The 19,960-nt window shown below is 46.5% G+C and overlaps 1 protein-coding gene across 3 annotated transcripts in view; it reads left to right on the top strand.

The window, feature by feature from the left end:
- The first annotated feature begins 15,519 nt into the window (after nt 1-15,519).
- The window catches only part of ESRRG (estrogen related receptor gamma), a 581,699-nt gene continuing 577,258 nt past the window's right edge, over nt 15,520-19,960 (top strand). For 2 of the 3 annotated variants that reach the window (XM_019639644.1, XM_019639646.1), the window contains exons 1-2: nt 15,520-15,601; nt 17,529-17,609. In XM_019639644.1, the coding sequence (XP_019495189.1) occupies nt 17,608-17,609 (2 nt within the window). In that variant the 5' untranslated portion in view covers nt 15,520-15,601; nt 17,529-17,607. The remainder of the gene's footprint in view (nt 15,602-17,528; nt 17,610-19,960) is intronic. The other variant, XM_019639650.1, reaches the window with a different exon arrangement.

Genomic DNA, 19,960 nt, shown 5'->3' with positions numbered 1-19,960 from the left:
CTGATTTTTTACAACAGATTGGCTCTCTTTATGTTTCCAAAATACCGACAGGGTGATTAAACAGTTTCCTTGCTCAAGAAAAGTGTATTTACAGAAATACTAACAATGAAAGAGGCCCCTTATCTGGAAGCAACAAGGCAGATGCTACTCAGCCCTAAAAGTTTTACTCTGTTTGGCCAATACAGCTAATTCCATTAACCTACCTATTTAAAACTAATAAAACTTATAGGCCTTGTTTCAAATATAAACATCTCTAATTTAAAAATCAATTTTGACATAAGAAGGCAATGACTCCTTTGCATAATCAGGGGAAAAAAGAAGACGTGAAGATGACTGAAACTTTTTGCTCAGGTTTCTCTCACTCAGAATCTGTGAAATTCATAGTCTTTCTGCTTCTTCTCTCCGCACAACAGAAATTACTCCTCCAGCCAGCCCATCACTCAGTCCTACTCCACTGCTTGAGGGTCGGTCTTGACCTTCAGCGCAAGATTCCCCAATGCTGCTGGCGTCATTCTGGTCCCTGGCACTCCAGTCCCAAAGACCGATGTTCCAGCTTATGCCACTGTACCCAGTTCTCTGGCTCAGGAAGCCACCTTGACCTCAGTCTTAAGGAATGGGTGCTGTGGGCTTTTTGACAGGTTGGAGGCTAGACTTTGATGTCTGCAGTCCACCCTACTTGCCTAATGATTGCAATGGCACATAAGACTTTCTCTCTACTCCTTAGTGTCTGCCACCTTGGGGTTGGGCCTCTCCCGAAGGTGGTTGACCTCATATTCTGCTTTGCTTGCAAGGTGGTTCAATTAATTGAACCATTCCAGCTGCATTCTGTGAATAGCAGGTGCCTCATCTGTAACAGAACTGAAAAACTATACTATCTTGGCTCCCGTAGAAGATTAGAGCAAAGTGAGCCACTCTTGTGGGTTTTGCTCCATGACCAGGGGGGGGAAAAAAAAAAAAAGTCTGGACTAGATAGTCTAATAATATTAGGAAGAGCAGCTGACTAGGAGTTGGAAATATGAGTTTGAGTCTTAGCTTCTCCTAAGAAAGTACTGATCTGCAATCATATTGAAATGGGAATAATAATCGCTGTATTGTCTGTGTCACAGAATTTTTATGAAGATCAAAGAGATAATAAATGTGAATTTTGAAAAAGTGTAAATCACTATCTACATAAGGCATTGTTATCCTGTTTAACGGATGCAAATGAAGAGCTCCAAAGGAGTATTAATTCTATTGGAATATATTTCACAGTGAAAAGACAGGATGTTATTTTATGCGAATATTCAAGGTATCCATGATTATCTCCTTCCAGCCCAGCTCCAAAGCATTGGTTTTCTTATTATTTTGCTCAGAGTCTGTTTCTCCTCTTGTCCCCTCATGCTCTAGCACCCTGCCCCCAAAGCTCCTCTCCAAAAGCAGTTAAAACTCCCAACTAGAAGATAATTCCCCTCCTCACCCAAAATCTAATTGTGAGTTATAGAATTATGCCCAGAGAGTGAAGGAATATTTGTATTAACATGGAAATAAGCGCTGTTCATACTTTGGCATAATTTTTTTTTAAATCTGATTAAAAAAAAAATATTTAGAACCAAGCAGACTCAAAAGCAGTTGCAGAGCAGCACAGAGAGGCCTCTCCTCCCTGCCGCTGAGAGTCCTTCCTATGGTGACATCTTATAACCGCAGCACATTAACAAAACCAAGAAACTGGTACCGGAGCAATTAGTCAGACTACAGGAGGAACACGGAAGGTCCCAGTCTGAGGAGTGGCAGGAAATGGAAGGGCACTTTTAAGAAAAGAAAGAAAAAAACCAAGAGTCACTCATCTTCAAAGTACCTTGACCAAGCGGAAGTAGCGGGCACAGGTTTTGTTAAACAAGAGAAGATAGAGTTCGCAGGCCAGATGTGCAAAGAAGGTATTTGAGGTGGGGTCCAGCAAAACACGTTTCCTTCAGTTTCTCAGTGACTTACGGTGATGTAAGAACCACCATTAGGTTTACACTAGAAGTTTTAAAGAAGAGTGAAGAACAAGAAATGGTTAAAATGGGCGCTGTGCACGAGAACGTCTTGAATTGAACTGACTGACCCTGAGATTTTTCTACCTGTAACTTGTCTGATTTTCATATGGTTGGTGCTGCCATTGGTATCCGGCCAACTAGTTGAGGTGTCTGGGCAACTGGCACCAGGAACAAACATCGTGGGTGGAGACACTGGTGTCGTAGAGCAGAGAGGTGTATGGGGAGAGAGGAAGAATCATCTGAAGAGCCCAGCCTCGGGACGAGAAAAGCCTAATCCTTTTGGCAGGGGGTGAAGTAAAATTCATTTTCCCAAACGGAACATTTTCCGGTTGCCAAACAGCCAGGGGCCATATTTCCTAATAGCTTCGATGAGAATTCTTAAAGCGGCAGGGACCACATTTATATTGTAACAGATCTGTCACAACCAGAGTGTATGACAAGCAAAAACACTTTCAGTATGCCAGTATGGTAAAATTGTTTGAGCTTTATTTTTATTTCTATTACTTTCTTGATGAATTTATTCAATTCATAAATGCAAAATTCCTCTGGTCTCCTTAGAGTCGTTCTCCTCAGGGGAGTTGGAGAACAAAGAGTTGGAAAAAAGTCAAATTTATGGCTTTGATGCACTTTAGGTGATCTTTACATTTTGACCTTGTTTTATATTTTCAGAAGCCATGTGGAGAACTGTGGACCTGGTCAATAATATAATCCAATCATCAATAAGATACAAACTTCTTGTTTATTAATACATGATTAAAATGTATATGATAAAAAGATATCGACTGTAGCCAAGTGTGTGGATGACAAGAACAATTATGGTTTGGACTTCTAATCACTATGTGAGCTGTGTACCCCAGCAAAAGTCAATAGTCTGTTTAAAAGTCACACCACATCCTTTTCTTTTCTCTTCTTCTCTTCTCTCTTTCTCTTTTTTTTTAATTGAAAGTCTAGCAATGGGACTTGCTGTCTTTTATTTTGTATCTGGGTTTCTTTTTGTAACTTTAACTCATTGAGGAAACATTTGTCTGCCTGGGCTCAGGACTAGTAGTCTCTGATGATACAGAAAAAAATTCCTGCGCAAGGAGGCCACACCCATAGGGTAATATGTAAACCTTCAAACTGAAGCAATGTGCATAAAACTAAGTGTATCAATATTTTACCTTTCTCCATGGAGGGTCAGTCATCTGAGCATGAGCCCTGAGTTGTTTGAGCAAAGATGGTGACAAGTTGCACTCTCCCCTGCTTTCCTCTGATGAACACATTTTCCAGAGGCTGTGGAAACTGGGGCTTCACTCTGTGACCAGGGAACCCAGTGAGAAGGACTGATCATATGGGTACCACAAGCATAGACAATTAAAGCTTCATAGGGAATAATATGCTTTTAGAAACATAGGTATATGCATGGACTCGGATGTATAATTTGCATTCCAGCAAGTCTGAAATCGTTAAGCAGACAACCTCCTGGTGGCTGCAACCAAAAAGGATAGTTGCTGTTTATATCAGATATAAGGGGGAATCTAGGTTTCCTCAAGATGCAAGGAGGGAGAAGAAAGGCATTTTGGTTTTTTTGTTTGTTTGTTTTTTGAGTTTTTTTATCCCAATCTGGAAACCATTCTTCCCAGAAGATTGTAAACTGTGCCTTCTCACTGCCCAGGCTCTAACCCCACAAAACACATAGAATGCAGGTAGGAGAGACAGAGAGAGAGATGACTGACAAAACTGCAATGCTTTACAGACCCAAACTACTTCCTAGCAATAAGGAACAGTCACTTTGCAGAGCCCATTGAAGGAAAGCAATCCTCTAAAATGCTGGCTTTGAACAGGTCTGGAAAGTACTGTGATTTAGCAATATGGTTCACAAAGACCTTGCATAAAGTGTAAACTTTGGATAACTAGAGCTAAGATTGGAGAGCGTGGGCATTCTTTGCAGCTGTTATTAAAAACCCTTATACAAGGACACAATTTCAGTCCACCCTGATATAACAATTGGATACACAGAAAAAAATAAAAAGGATGTAGGAAGAAGTGTATAAAGGCATTTTTCTAAAGCCAGTCAATCATGGATAAGAGTTTCAAAGTTTATTTAAAAATTAGAGAAAAAAATGTGTGGAAGTTAAGATCCCCACTTAAAGCTATTTTGTAATTGTTGGCTTTATCTTTTTGCTAATACGAAACCATCCCCATCCATAGCGTAAATTCAGTCATTCTCAAATAATCCATTTGCAGCCATTGTGAATCTCCTGCTTTAAGTTTGAATAAAAGTACACAGAAAGATAAGGGCATCACTAGACAAGGTCTGTCAGCTGCCCGCCAAGAGGCTTCCCACGGTGGGGTGTGTATCCCAGGAAGCGCTCACCAGATCCAGAATATGGTCCTTAAATCCAGAAATGTGATTGTGACACAATGTCAAGACTGTTCACTTCTGAGGGTTACGCTCATGTTACCACAGCTCACAAAAGACTGAAGCATGGAGCCAGGGTAGTACTTGAGAGTGTGGGGTTAGAATGAAACATACTAGTGCTTGAATTTGGAAATGTGCTTAGCTGTATAATCTACACAAGCCTTTCCCCCCACCACCACCACCACCTGCAAACTAGAGATAATAACTTGCTTTAAAGTGGTTTTTTTTTAAGTTTATTGGGAAATGTATGTAAACTGCCTGTCATACAGTGAGTACTTAATAAGTGGTGGCATTGAAACATGGGTTTATAGTGAGTAATGCTGTAACTGATCTAGGATCCAGGTCTTGGGTACAGATGTCCCTTTTCTTGACCATTCTCCCGCCCCTAAATCTGCCCTAACTTCCCCTGTGCACAGGCAACTCCTTGGTAGACACTCCCAGTGCTTAAATCACATGGTCACATTTTACTTCCTTAGTGGCCAACGTTATCGGCCTCATTTCTAAATTGTCCGGGGAATTTCACTCCTACCCCCCCAACCCCTGCAGATGTTCCCTAGCTAAAGACTCTTTCTAGATAGATAGCTCACTGAGATGCGCCACCTGAGAGCGACACTTATTTTTGTGGTACCTAAAGTGGACGGACCAGATCAGTAGCCCAGAGGACTTCCATACAAAGGTTTTCCCTAAACTCCCGTGCTTCAGGTACCTTTTTAGAAAACAATAGGTGTCATGTTCAAAAATCTGTTCAAAAGGATCAAAGCAAAGTGTACCCAGATTCCTGACGCTGGCGGCAGGTGTCCAGCAGGTGAGCACTTCCTATTACGTTCATTTCCTCATCCATGAAACGGAGTGAGCAGAGCCTACCTCATGGGCTGAGTGAGAAGTAATTGGGAGGGGAAGTAGAGAACACTGCTAGCTCAGGGTCTGGCACAGTGAGTACTCAGTAAATGACAGGGACAATGGCAGTGGTGGAGACCACGATGGTGGAGAAAAACGAAACGTGTTTTATGCCACTTCCCCATTAAGGTCCCTTATGCTGCCCTGTGTGTGGTACAGTTGATTGTTTCACTTACTATAATAGTAATACTGAAATACTCCCAAATGTGTTTGTTGTCTCTCTTGGGCATGTTTTCTGGGGTTGATTGGCTCGTACTAATCCATGCGATGCAGGAGGCTGTTTGAACACGTAGTGCTCTATATACATTCCCTCACCGTCAGGGGATAGAAATAAAAATATTTGGGGGAAGGTTGTGCAGAGCAGCAACATGCAGAGCCTAAGAGCTGGGGGAATGCTATTGTACTCATCACTTATGGACATTACGGAAAATGCATGATTTGCTTGTTATTAATTAATAAACTTTATTTTATAGAGCAGTTTTAGTTCACAGCAAACCTAGAAGCGGAAAGCAAAGAGAGTTGCCACTTACCCCCTCCCTACCTCCACGTATGCACGGCCTCCCCCTCCCTGTAGACATCTCCCCCTAGAAGTGGTACATTTGTTACAGTTGGTGAACCTACACTGACAGGTCACTATCACCAGAAGTCCATAGATGACATGAGGGTTCGCCTTTGGCATTGTCCATTCTAGGGGTTCTGATACATAATGATGTAAATCTACAATTGCAGGATCACACAGGATACTTTCCCTGCTCTGAAAATTCTCAGGGCTCTACCTATCCATCCCTCCGTCCCCCAAACCCTGGCAACCACTGACGCTTTCTTACTGCCTCCATGGCTTTGCCCTTTCCGGAATGTCATACAGTGGGAATCATACAGCCTTTTCAGATTGGCTTCTTTCACTTACTAATATGCGTTTAAGGTTCATCCATGCCTTTTCATAGCTTGGTAGCTCATTTCCTTTTAGCCTTGAGTAACATGTGGTCTGGATAGACCACAGTTAATTTCATGATTCCTTTACTGAATCGCCCATCGGTTGCTCCCAAATCTTGGAAGTTATGAATAAAGCTGCTATATATATATTCATGGGCAGGTATTTATTTGTGTGGTTGTAAGTTTTCAGCTCATTGGAGTAAATAAATACCAAGGAGGCCGATTGCTGGACTGTGTGTAATATGCTTAGTTTTGTAAGAAACTGCCCGACCGTCTTCCAAAGTGGCTGTTTTGTGTTCCCACCAGCAATGAGTGAGTGTTCTAATTGCTCCACATCCTCACCAGCATTTGGTGATGTCAGGAGTTTTGGATTGTGGCCATTCTAGTAAGTGTGTAGCATTATCTCACTGCTGTTTTAATGTGCAATTCCCTAATGACGTATGATAATTGAACATCTTTTCGTGAGCTTACTTGTCATCTGTGTATCTTCTTTGATGAGGTGTCTGTTCAGGTCTTTTACCAACTTTTTAATCGTTTGTTAGTTTTCAAGTATTGACTTTTAAGTGTTCTTTGGATGCTTTGGATAACAGTCCTTGATCAGTCTGATCAGTCTTAATTCCTCCTTCCTGTCCCTTGTATCATTTCTGTCATTTGTTTTAGCTTATACATAAACTATAATCATCTAATATACTGCCGCTTTTATTATTTTCAACAAACTATTATTTGTTAGATCAGTTAAGAATAAAAAAGTAAATGTTTTTATTTTATCTTCATGACTCCTTCTCCAAGCTTCTGACCTGTATATTATTACTTTCTCTGAGGAACTTCTTTTAACATTTCTTGCAACCACGTGTTTCAAAGTCCTTCAACTTTTATTTGTCTAAGAAAGTCTTTATTTCTCCTTCACTTTTGAAGGATAATTTTACAGGGTATAGAATTTGACATTGATAGATTTTTGTCTCACCGCTTTTTTTCCCTTTGTCAACATGTTATTATGTTTTATTACATATCTATTTTTCTGTCTCTCCTTCTACACATTTTGTTCGGTCGGCTTTAGCTCAAGCAGCTGCTTCATTATGGCAGATTCCTAATCTCCCACCACTTTAAATGTTTCACTCCACTTCTTGCTTGCATAATTTCTGAGGAGAAGTCAGGTGAGACTTCTCATTTTTCTCAGTAAATGTAAATTTTTTCAGTAAATGTCATTTTTCTCAGCAAAAATTCTTATCTTTGCTCCTCCGTAGGTGAGACTTTTTCCTCTGACTTCTTTCAAGATATTTTTCTTCATCTTTCACTTTTTGACATTTGAATATAATAGGTCTAGCTGTAGCTGGGGGTTTGTTTATTTGTTTGTTAGTTTGTTTTTGATGCTTTATTATACTTGGTGTTCTCTGAACTTCCTGTATGTGTGGTTTGGTGTCTGACATAAATTCAGAGAAATTCTCCATCATTAGTACTTCAAATATTACTTCTTTCCTTTCTTCTTTTCCTCTTCTGATGTTTCCACTGGGCATGGTTATACCTTTTGTAGTTGTCCCATAGTCCCTGGGTATTCTGTTCTTTTTCTCTTGCTTTTCAGTTTTCACAATTTCTACTGTCATACCCTCAAGCTCAGAGAGTCTCTCCTCAGTGTATCCAATCTATTGATGAGCCCACCAAACACATTCTTCATTTCTGTTGCAGTCTTTCTGATCTCTAGTATTTCTTTTTTTATTTTCTCTTAGAATTGTCCTTTCTTTACTGACATTCTCCATCTGGACTTCTATGTTGTCTACTCTTTCCATTAAAGCCCTTAGCAATATATATATATATATATATATATATATATATATATAATAGCCTGGTCTGATAATTACAATATTCCTGTCATATCTGATCAGTTCTAATGCTTGTTCAGTCTCTTCACACTGTGGTTTTTTTGTTGTTGTTTGTTTTTGGCTTTGTTTTGTTTTTGCTTTGTAGTATGCCTTATAGTTTTTTGTTGAAAGCAAGGTATGATGTACTGGGTAGAGGATCTGTAGTAGATATGCCTCCCGTGACGTGGTGGTGCAGTGTGGTGGGAGGGAAATGTCCCTGGTCCTGCTATTCAGTCTCAGAGTGTTGATAGGCCTGTGCCCCTGGACTGTGAATTTCAGCAAGGCATCTCAGCTTCTCCCCGCTTTGAAGGGACTGGATGGCAAGAGGGACTGGAGTTGGGTATTTCCCTTTCCCTGGGTTGTTTAGTCTCCGATAAATCCCAATAGGTGAGGCTCTGGCACACTGGACTCTCTTGCAAGCACCTCTGGCTCAGAAAAGCAGAATGCTATGGCATATTTAAAAATGGTTCCTCTTCCCTTCCTCCCACAGAAGTGTGAAGAGTTTTTTCTCTGATAGTCACTGTGAGGACCTGTTAGAGCTCCTGGAAATAAAACTCACACAAGGACGGTGTCCTGTCCATGATTGGCTCCCTCCCTCTGGAGGTTTTAACTCACAGATTTGTTCACATTTGAGTTTCCAGTAATTTGCAACAGTTCAGGTTTCCCTACCTGACCCCCTCACCTCACCCACCCCCGGCCCCTGTAGTGGCTCCTGAAGAGGTTTCAGCTCCTGGGTTTCTATCCCCACAAGTTGTAATTATCTGTATTCATTTGTCTGTTCCTCTAATTTGGGGAGCAACAGTTTGCCCTGTGATCTTACTTCTCTGGTGGATCTAACCAGAACTGATTTCTCAGTGCATTCAGCCTTTTACTTGGCAGGATGAAATGGTGACTTCTGAGCTCCTTACGGGCTGGACTACAATCATTAGTTTTTGAATGTCCATGCTAACTAGCTCAGAATTCTTGAAAATGAGTATAAATGAATGGTCGTAGAGTGAAGTACTAACTTAACCATACTTCTGTCTGTTTTTAATTGGGATCTGTTGGATCAAGGGTGACCCATTCTAATGGTCTGTTTTGTCTTTGTTAGCCACTGTATTTCAAAGAATCTATGCTATTGTGACCTGTCACAAAGAAAGTCTTTGAGAGAAAAATAGAATGATTCTGTGAACCAAGAAATGAATGGACAAGAGATGATGGACAAGCAAATAAGTAATTCCCTCAGATTCCCCCATATCCTAAAGTCTACTCACCCCATTAATACACCCAGAAATGTTTAATGTCAAAATCCAATCTGAAAGCAAATAAACAAATTCCTTTTTATCTTAAAGATAAGGACATGCACATTAAGCAGTCACATCTGATTTGTACAATTTTAAATGATATAAAATTTTATGTGATAAAATTTTAAATAACACCCAGGTAGGGACAGTATCCGCATCCTTCCTCAGCTCCCCTTGGGGCCTCCATTAGGTATTTTCGCTCCCCGTCCCCTGCTCTCTGATATATCTTATGAGATTTAATTGGGATTGCAAACATATAGACCATCTTTTTTGTACTTAATGGTGCAAATAAGAAGTGCACTTTTAAAAGTAAACCTTTTTCTTTGGTTTGTGCATATTCATCCCATTCTCATTTGTTCCTCTTACTACTTCTGTTCCATAATTGTCCAAGGCCAGTTGTAAGCTAAACAACTAAGCTAACCAGCCCTCACAATCGGTTGTTCTAATTATCCCCGAAGTAATTAATTGAGTACAATAATGCAGCTGGTTAATTTTTCCATTCCATAATATCAAGCTACTGTTTTTACTCCCCTCCCCATTATATTGAATTATTGTTTTAAAGTTGAAGAACTAAAGATAAAAAAACAGCAACAACTTTTGTGTGATGGAGTGCAGGAGAAATAAATGTGTTCTGTGATGCCTAAAACGTCTAGGATTCAATTGAATGGCAGAGGTCTTAGCTGCCTTTGGGTGAGGTCAAACAAATGCACTGGTGATATTTGCAAACATCTGGAAACAAGACATAAAAATAGATTATTATTTAGGCTCATGCATATTTATGTATCATTGTGCATGCATTATTTGTACGACAATGCATATTAGTTTCAAGTATTTTAGGGAAAAAAAATGGATGGGGCTATTCTACTAATTATTATTTCATTCTTTCCTCTAAATGACCAAAAAAAACTTCACAAACATGGCAAAAGTCATAATATCTCTAGGAGGATATCTTCTTTGGTCATCACCATTCCTGATAAGAATTATTATCTTTTCCTGTGTGTGTGTGTGTGTGTGTGTGTGTGTGTGTGTGTGTGTGTGTAAGACTTTGGCTTCACTTTGTAATATACCTGAAATACACCTGTACTTTGAAAATCTGAGCATGATGATTCTCAAATAATTACCTGAAACCCTGAAAGTGAGCAGCAATAAGAGGTAATGCTTTGAAATGTGCTTATGCTACGTCCCTCAGTTTGGGTTCCATGTGCTTCTTAGTCCCTATGGCTGATGGCCACAATTTAAGTGTACAGTTTTCTTTTTGTAAAAATAGCCTGAGTGTCTGAATGGAACCAGGCCAAATAAGAACCTGGTTTCCTTTTTAATTTCAGTTTGACATTGTGGTTCCTGCTGTTTGCAGACCTCCGGAACTCAGGAAAGATCACACACATGAAATAGAGTTTAGGGAGGATAGGTTGCAGAATGGCTGTGCGGATTAGACAGTGGCCTTTGCCCAGCTCATGCAACGTCTGAAGAAACGAATGTCTTCTAGAACTGCTCTTGGGGGTCTCTGACGCCGTCTCGACATGCCAGTGTGACGAGGACTTAGCTGTCTTGATTCAAAAATATTACCTCTATCAAGTATCAAGACGTGAAGGCTGAAAACATAAACGAGAGTTTTTCTATTAAAAAGTTTCTGTTCAGTCACTAAGCCAATTAACCAAAGAATGTTGATGATGCCTTTTTCCTAAATATTAAGTTGAATCACCAAGGCTCCTTTCACTGAACAATTCTTTTATTCTGTTTCATACACCGTTCATCCATTATTATAATTAAAAAATATATATATAATGAGGAAGGCTAGCTACTTCAAATATTCCAAAACCCTCAGAAGAAACCGGTAATGACAGGCCAATTAGGTGCCAGGGGCCTGAAGGACACAGAAACATGCATGCGTCTTTAAAGTCTATATGGCTCTCCTAGAAGTCACTTACCTACTTCCTGTGAGAAAGACAGAAGGGGCAGAAAAGATAAATGCTCACAGGACTGAGGATAGAACACCGTGCAGCTGCTAATGCATATGGATGTGTCATGCAAATGTCCCCAGCAGAAACACAGTCTTCAGTTTAAACCTGCAGCCATATTCAGCAGTAAAAGAGTTTCCCAATCAAACTGCTGACGCCTGTTTTTCCCTTCTTATAAAAACACCCCCAACATCCATCTTACCAGGCAAAGTAAATCAAAAGAACCAGCTGGAGTTACCAAGCCTTGTTTTCCCCTGGATATCAGGTGTGTGCTCCAATTTTGCAGATCAATGTGTGAGCTGAAATAAGTAACTGGGGTCCACCCACTAAAACTCAAAGCCATTTGGGCAACGCTAGCATTAACTTTCCAAAGGCCTTATCTTTGCAAAGGGGTATTATAATTTACCAACTGATTGGTTTTTTTTTTCTCCTGACTAAAGATGTGTGTTGATTACACCTTTATCGGAATATAAAACAATCTGGAGGACCTCAGAGGAATAACTAACTGACTAATAGAACATTGTGCTTTTGTTTTTATCTTCTCTGGTTTTAAATTTGGCAGATTCTCTGATAAGTTGATAAGAAAAGTAGATTCAAGGGAAGGACAAAAAAAAGGAGAATAGAAATAAGGAAGAAAAAAAAAGAAAAGAAGTAGAAGGAATTTGGGGAGCAATCTTGTCGCATTAAATTTCCCAAAGCATCGACACAGAGCAGATAGCTGTAGATTTACAGCCACACAGACTCTGCTTGTGCTGGTGCTGCGCGTTTATTGAAAAGTTCTGTATTGGGGAATGAAAAATGTCAAACAAGAAACTTCAGCTGTTACCTGGAGGGGACGTTAAATGGTAACTTGGGAGTGATTCACTCCAACTTTTTTTATGGCTGGGGAAAAGAATACCACTTTGACATTTTTTTTTAATAGGGATGTATGCTAAAGCTAAGTACTTAGAAGAGGGAGGCAGTGGAGATTAGATGCGGAAAGAGCAAATGAGTGTGTATCTGGGGATTAACCAGCCTGTATGCTCTTCTGGGAGGCAGGCTAGGCACTCACTTGGAAGGCACCACTCCAGTGAACTGCCATCAATTCTGAATGAAATTACTTAGGGTGCAGTTGCCTATCTGCAGGTGGCATCGTCATGTACAGCCTAGACTCCTCTGCAAGAAAGGGCCTAGCATCCTAAAATAGCCACTATTTTCCCTTGCTGAAGCCTGACCTCTGTGCACCCCAAGCAGGAGAAACCCCTTTTTCTCTTTCTCAGACCTGGGGCCCTGGAGTTTGTGGCTTAGCCTTGGAGGGCCTGGGGCTGAGGCCAGCAGTTTGGAATGAGAAGGCCAGAACCGAAAAAGGACGCCAGTGGCTCCTTCTCTCTTTCCGTAAGGGTTCTCGGCCACTGCTTCTGTTCATTCAAAGAGCCCAGGCTCCAGAGTTCAGCTCAGGCCCATGTCAGGCTAGAGAGAAATGGCTTTGGGGGCTCTCCCTCCCATTCTCCCAGCTCCCCCCGCCCAGGGTCAAGTCACACTAAATGATGTAAGAAGCCTGCTCCACGAGCTGGTCAGTTACTCTTTTTCTTTGTTGTTTTCCTAGAGGTGAGGCGAGAAAAACGCTCTCAGGAAGAGAGCGAACGGTTGCAATTTGCATCCCCTCCCGCCCCCTGGAAGCAGGCAATTCCTTGCACGCATCTGGCGGCGCAGGGCCCAGCGCCTTCCGAGCGGCTCATATACATATTTTGAGGGGGAGACTGGGCGGCTGCTTCTTCGCCGGGTCAATGTGTTAATTAAAAGTTGGTCGGAGTTGGTCAGCACGCAGTCCCAGATGTGCTTAACAGCATGCAATTAACACATAAGGCAAATCTTTTTGAAGATAGCAGAACTGAAAACCCTCCAAAGAAACTCCACCCCACCCCCGCCCTTAACATGCAATAGCCATGGCAAATAAGGAAAAAGTCATTAAAAGACATAATTAAATGTGGGCTGCCGTTCTGGAAGGGGGTCAGCCTGGAAAAAAAAATTCCCGAAATCTATAGATTTCAAAAATAAATAGCAAATTGATTTTTTTTTTCCTGCAGGATGTGCAGGCTTGAGATCTGTTTCCGTGCGTTCCCACTCCATGTATATTAAACAGCGGGCGAGCGGCTGCCACGCGGCGCGGTGACCCAGCGGGCGAGCGCCGGGAGTCCCCGGGTCCACGCGCTGCCGCCGCCGCCGGCGATTGCACGGGGGCCTCTCGCAGCCAGATTGGTTTCACATACAGGGCTAATTACCGCGCGCCCACTTGCCTAGCTTCCTTTATATTTTCAAAAAGTGCAGGGGAAGAGAGTGTGTGTGTGTGTGTGTGTGTGTGTGTGTGTGTGTGTGTGTGTGTGTGCGCGCGCGCGTGCTGTGATAGAGCCATTCTAGATGAAATACACTTATATGAGAAGTAAAAGTATTGATGGAGACACTTAATAGCATCGTCGCCCCCAGCGGAGAAGTTGGGCCGGATTACACTCGCCCCAGGCTGCGTCTGCCGACCTCGCCCCTGCCCGCGGGTTGCTATTAGATTTAGCCTCTTACATGCGGTGCCCAGGCCTCCACGAGTCACTTCGCTTCTATTTCTCTTTTCATTCGCGTTGATTGATTAAATTTTTTTCTTTTTTTTGCCACCTCTCAGAGTCAAAGACCCGATCTGTTAGCCCCCTATCCTCCTCTGTACACACATTTACACGGTGCGCGCGCGCGCGCGCGCGCGCGCACACACACACACACACACACACACACACACACACACACACACACACCCCCCACTCGGCAACTTTCTGGCTTCCACAGCTTGAGGAAGCCAGAGGAGGACTCGGTGCCCAGTTGGGCACCTTGGCACCTCTCTGAGCCTCTAGTCAACTTTTTGGTTCTCATCCTAGACTTGTGTCTTCTTTGGATGGTTTGATTTCAGCGATGGCATGGGATTCCATCAGCAACACTACCCAAAAGGGGACCGCAGGGCAGCCATTTTAACCAGTTAATTGTGTATGTGTCCTATCTAAAGGGCGTGCCTTACTGATGACACCTAATGAAGCAAATAATGGATTTGCAGTGTCTCGGCTATTCATCTGGTGCTTCTAGAAACCTGGGTGTTAGGGAGAGATGGATAGTGATGGATGGAGAGAAAGGAGAGAGAGACAGAGAGGGAGAGAGGGAGACAGAGGCGGGGGTGGGGGTAGAAAAAGGGTCGGCTAGAGATCCTTGGAAACGGATCAGATTTGTAGAGTGTCAGCTTGAAGAAGGCAGTCTGCGCCATGATTTAAACACGGGCAGTGTAATTTTAACTAGTGTCCAACGACTGCCCCCCCCACCCCCACTCTGCCTTCCTGCCGCTCCTTTCTTCTCTCCCTTTTGTAGGATACAGAAGGTGAATAATGAAACCATTTTGCTAATAGTTTATGAGCCATGAGATTGGAAATGTATATGGATAGACGGGAGCACCAGACTAAAATCATTTGAAAGGAACGTGAGGCTTGGCAGAGAAAGAAACCCGCCGTGTCCTCTCTCCCCAGCCCGGAGCGGAATGGGATGGAGGGGGTGGCTTCGTGCCTCTCCGCTCCATCCGAGGGCAGCGGCTTGGCCCGTCTTCCCGCCAACCCCTTACCCTCCTCTTCTCCCCAAGGGGCTGGAGCTCGAAGGAGATGAATAGGGGCGATGGGGAGATAGCGTGAGCTGGAGATAATCGTTATCACCAGGATTTTTCTTCCAGTGATGGGATCTAAAAAGATCTATCACAGTGGGCAGCTTTCCCCCGGGCAGCAAACAATAGACTTAAACTTGGCGCTGAAAGCAGCCAAGGGGTCCTCCTGTGCGTCTGTCCTTTCTGTCCCCATAGGGCAGGTTCCCCTGGTACGAACACCCAGAACCTTTGAGAAACCCCGAAAGCACCCATTTGACCTCCACACTGGGCCTGCTTTGTTTGCGGGGTTATTACAGTTTCAAAGCCTGGGCTGCAGGGCTGCAAAGAAGGGGAGCCCGAGGAATGGGGGGAGGCGCGGATGAGGTGAAAAGTGAGACACTGGCCTGGTCCCTTTCTTCCCAGCCCAGAAAAGGACCGCAAAGCCCGGGGTAAGCCTGGAAGTCAGCTCCAAACAGTGGCCCAAGCCAATGGCCCGCGAGAGACCGCCCCCACATCTGGCGGAGCGTCCCAGAGAGGGCGGGGGCGGGCTCCGCTGCAGGCGGCTGGCTTGGGCCGGGCTCCCCAGCCAGGACAGCAGCTGGAGCCGGAAGGCCGGGCCAGGTACGTAGCTAGGGGAGCGCCAGCCAGGCAGGAGAACCCCAAGACTCCCGGGCTCCGTCCTATCCCATCTGGGAGCACCCTGCAGCTCGCCTGGGGGCGGGCCGAGCGCGCTCCAGGCCCCTGGGGAGGCAGGGACGCGCCGGCTTCAACCCAGTGCGTAGGGCGAGCGCGAGCGCGCGCGCGCGCGCGCGCGGGCTTCGCCGGAGCTGAAAATGAGGCGCTCGTCCTCCGCTACCCCCCCCGCAACCCCATGGAGTTGGGGGCGGTGGGTGCACAGAGAGCGGCCTCTGTCACCCCCTTATCACCTCTGCCTTTTCCTCTCCTTCCAAACTCGGTTGGATTCTGGGAACAACAAAATAACTTTTCCGTGTACCGTGAGGTAACTGATGGGAAGCTGCGTTAAAAGGAGCGCCAGTGGGAGCAGCTGGCCGACACCAACTGCATGGGGGAGGGGGTCTTCCTTGATTTTACTCCGTGGGTCGTGGTATAGGTTAGGCATTTGACATTTCCATTTACGTATGGAGGGATGGTGGGGTAGGCAATGGAAAGAGAAAGCACCGGCTTCTCTGGCTCCCCCATCCAGACCCCAGCTGGAGGCCGTCTTTAGGCCCATGGGGTCGGCTTGGTCCCCGCTCCGCAGGCCCTGAGTGGCGGGGGAATGGAAACTCTAAAAAAGCAGTGCAACCTCCTTTCACCTGCGGACCCTCACCTGCAGCGTCCTCGGTTTCTCCAACCTGTGCACCCACACCCACCCCCGATTGCCTATCTTATGAAATATGGTTAGTGTGTGACAGCCAGGATAAATTTAATGAAGCGACCTCCTGAAGTGGGGATTGGGAGCGGGCAGTGCGTGTCTGTTGTCCTGAGGGTGAGGTGGTAGTTTTGAGAAAGCACCAAGAACGAAAATGGAAACTGAGTTAATCTCGTCACCATTGGCACTCTCGCCCTGGCTCAAGGCAAAGAGGAGGGTGGAGGGTTTGTGTGACCTGGAGGACTCCAGGTCAAATAGGCCCCTTACTGTCCATGGGCAGGTGTGAGTGGGTCTCGGCCCAAGAGGGCTAGGGAGCAGGACCCTGGGGTGCCACCCAGCAGGACCTGCTTCCGGGAGAGCTGCCGGCCCACCGCCAAGCGAGCAGAGAACCCCGGTATGGGCCTTCGCTCTGCCCGCGGGGTTAGCGCCAAAGGTTCAAGCGCAGCTGCTGAGAGGGGGGTTGCAGGCCCTGGAAATGCTCCTTTTGCTTCTGGGAAAGGAAACCTGCACTCCAGAAACCCCTTTGTGCCTTCTGCCCTCGGCCGTTAGCATTTCCCTCCCAAACTCCGGCCTATCTAAGTGCCCATCCTGGCTGGTAAAGCAAACCCCGAATCTTGGCGGCTTCCCTGTCCCCCACCCCCCCTCCCCGGCCGGTCCCTCCCGGAATCCCGGGGGAAACCTGCTGGTTGTCCCCCTCCGCCTTCCTGCTTCTGCAGCCAAGCCCAAGGAGCCGGCTCTCCGGGGCCTTTGCCCTTCCTCGCTGCTGCCTGCAGTGCCCAGGTGGGGGTGGGGTGGCGGGAAGGGAAACTCCAAGGGCAGAGTGCCCCCCCCCCGCCGCCCCCGCACAAATAACAAAACTACTGTAAATTCCAGAATAATTAAATTCCACCCTCTTCTGCGAACCTGCCCCTCCCAAGTCCCGCCTGGAGAGCCGCCGGAGGGGGCGGTCGGGTGGACGCCGCAAAGGGGAATCCTGCGCACATTGACGCCCGCTCCTCTCATTTGGTAGTTGATTCGGTCTAAAAGTTCGCTATTTATATGCAATACTCCGCCGCCGGAATCCCGCGCCCGCTTCCCGGTGCGAAGTGAGAGAGGTCCCCGCTGCTGCGCCCAGCTGCCTGTCTGGACTGTGTCGCGTGATTTGTTTTGTTTTTTGTTTCTGCCCTCGCACCGCAGGCAGCCGAGGAGAAGATCGTGGGGTGTCCTGAAAGCACCCACCCGCAATAGTTGAGAGAGCGGCTCCCGCAGTCAGACCATGTGAGTCCGCACTTGACCCCGCTGGGCGCGCACCGGCTGGCGGACCCAGGGGAGGTGCTGCGGCTAGGCCACCACGCCCGGGCGCACCCCCAGGCCTCCCCTCGGCCTTTGGCGCGGCCCGTCCGACCCCCTGCTCCTTTCTGCTCCCCGTCCCACTTTGATTTCTCCCCCCTCATTCTCTGTTTCCGTGCATCTCTGATTCTCCCCAGCTCGCAACTTCCAGCTGAGTTTGCATGTGGGCGCAAAAAGAGACGAGACTGGCTATTACGTGGGAGGCGGGGTGGGCTGGGCGTGCGTGTTTCATAAAAATGAAAACTGTGCGGGGCTGGGGGTGGGGGAGACGTGGGCTGGAGCCCGCCTGGACCGCGGCCGGCGCCCCGGGCGGGGGAGGGGACAAGCGCGTTCCGATAGACATCTTCCCTTCCGCCCTGGCACCCACCTCTGGATGGGAACGCAGTGCCGAAGCCTCCCCATTTGGGAGCATTTCTCTGCGATGTGGGGACAGGTGTCTTAATCAGAGTCTCCGGCGCCGCCCCGGGAGGGAAGGGAAGCAGGCGGGCTGAGACCAGCGCGGAAAGAGTGAAGGTCAGGCCCCTAAATCCCAGGTAGATCTGGGCACTGCGAAGCCTTTTGCCAGAGCGGCTTCGGGCAGGACTCTCTTGTAGAGATGGCAAAGGCGCAGGAGAATCGTGGCGGTGCGTGGGCCTTGTCCTCTTCTTCTAAATGGCAGAGCCTTAGACGATGCTTCTGTGTTTTAGAACTGAGACGTCAAGGGAGCCGGGAGCACAGCACGCTGGAGAAGTCCCCCGAGCCCCGAGCGAAAGGCGCGCTGTGGCGCCGGCGTCTCTGGCTCGGGGAAGGGCTTTGCGTGCCAGCCTGCGATCAGTCAGGCTTTCTCGCAGGCGCTCAGCGGAGGGCGTGAGACTTGGGCGCAGGGCAGGTCAATCAACCCTTTCCCCCCAGAGCTAGGTACCACATTGGGGGGGGTGGGGGGGATGGAGAAGGTTGTGGCTGAATATAACCCGTGGCTGGGATGATTTGGGGCTAAGATCAGCACCCCAGTGCGGAGTGAGGGGTGTGGAGAGGACTTAGGTAGCAGCGAGGGGGAGAATGCATCCTCCCCAGGTTAATTTATTACCCGCCACCAATTTCTCCTCTAACAGTGGATACAGCAGTTAGAATCCCCCTATGGCCGGCCGCGCACCAGAAGCGCTTAGTCTGTCATTTTGGATGGACTGGTAGGGAGCGAAGACCCACTACCAGTCTATGGAAGCGCCGCGGAAAGGGGACCTTCCTTTTCAGGGCGTGTGCACCCAGGGCTCCTTGTCACAGAAACCGGAGAGTGGTCTGTCCTCAGCCCAAGTCCCTGTTTCACTCCTGAGCTCACACTGCAGGGACAGTCTGGTTCAGACAGGAAGGGGACCGCCCCTACCTGGTCCAGAGCTGCTGGGATTCTCCCCCCTGCCCGCTCCCCCCCCCCCCCCACAACTGCTTTCAGAAACTCAGCTGCCAACTTCAAAGCAGTAGCAAGTTTCTGCTTGTGTGCCTGGGCTGCATGCAGGTTTATGAGCAGATGTCAAACTCAGTACAATTTTATAGCCAGAAACTAGCGGCAAGGACCCGTAAATGTCGGGAATTTGGGAACTGGGAGTGTGACATCTTAGGATCCCTCCCCCAGCCCCATTCTCAGATGGGAAATGGCCCTCAATTCTCCTGTCAAGGGTTTGTCTGAGCGTCTAATCTTTTTGTAAATCCTAAAAGGAACAAAAGAAGGAAGGAGTTAACACGATCTAAGAAAGATGGAAGTTAAGAAAAAGGAGAGAGATAAGAAGTGGTTAAAAAAAAAGAAAAAAGAAAAAGAAAAAAAAGAGAAAGGTATGGGGGAAAAAAAAAAAGAATGACCTCTAGCTGACTGTTTTCCTCCGTGTCCCCTTTGAAAAGACCAGGTTTTGAGATGGACTTAGCTCAGAAATACCCCCGTCCCCAGGTTGTCAGGCCGGCTAGTGGACCTGCGTTCATTAACATTCGCTTCTCAGCCGCCCCAGTTCCAGACCCTCAGCCTTGTGCAAATACCCTGTCCCCACTGTCCTCAGACACTGCTTGCTCAGGAGGAGCTGGTCCAAGGCGGAGAAGGCGGAGGGCATCCTCGCCACCACCCCTGCGACTGTGTTTGGCATCGAGTCAGGGGCTGGATCTGGGGCTGGAAGGTGAGCAGGTGTGCCAGGCTTGTGGATTGTGGTGGGGAGGAGTGCTCCCCTAGGTCTCTGCTTTTAGGGATTTTTCGGATCTCTGACGGGATCTTAGAACTTGGGAGCTTCCTGGGCTCAGCGAGGTGAAATAACCTTGCCCAG

The sequence above is a fragment of the Hipposideros armiger genome, unplaced genomic scaffold (assembly GCF_001890085.2).
Source record: "Hipposideros armiger isolate ML-2016 unplaced genomic scaffold, ASM189008v1 scaffold_45, whole genome shotgun sequence".
Lineage (NCBI taxonomy): Eukaryota > Metazoa > Chordata > Mammalia > Chiroptera > Hipposideridae > Hipposideros > Hipposideros armiger.
This window is presented reverse-complemented; position numbering and strand designations above follow the sequence as displayed.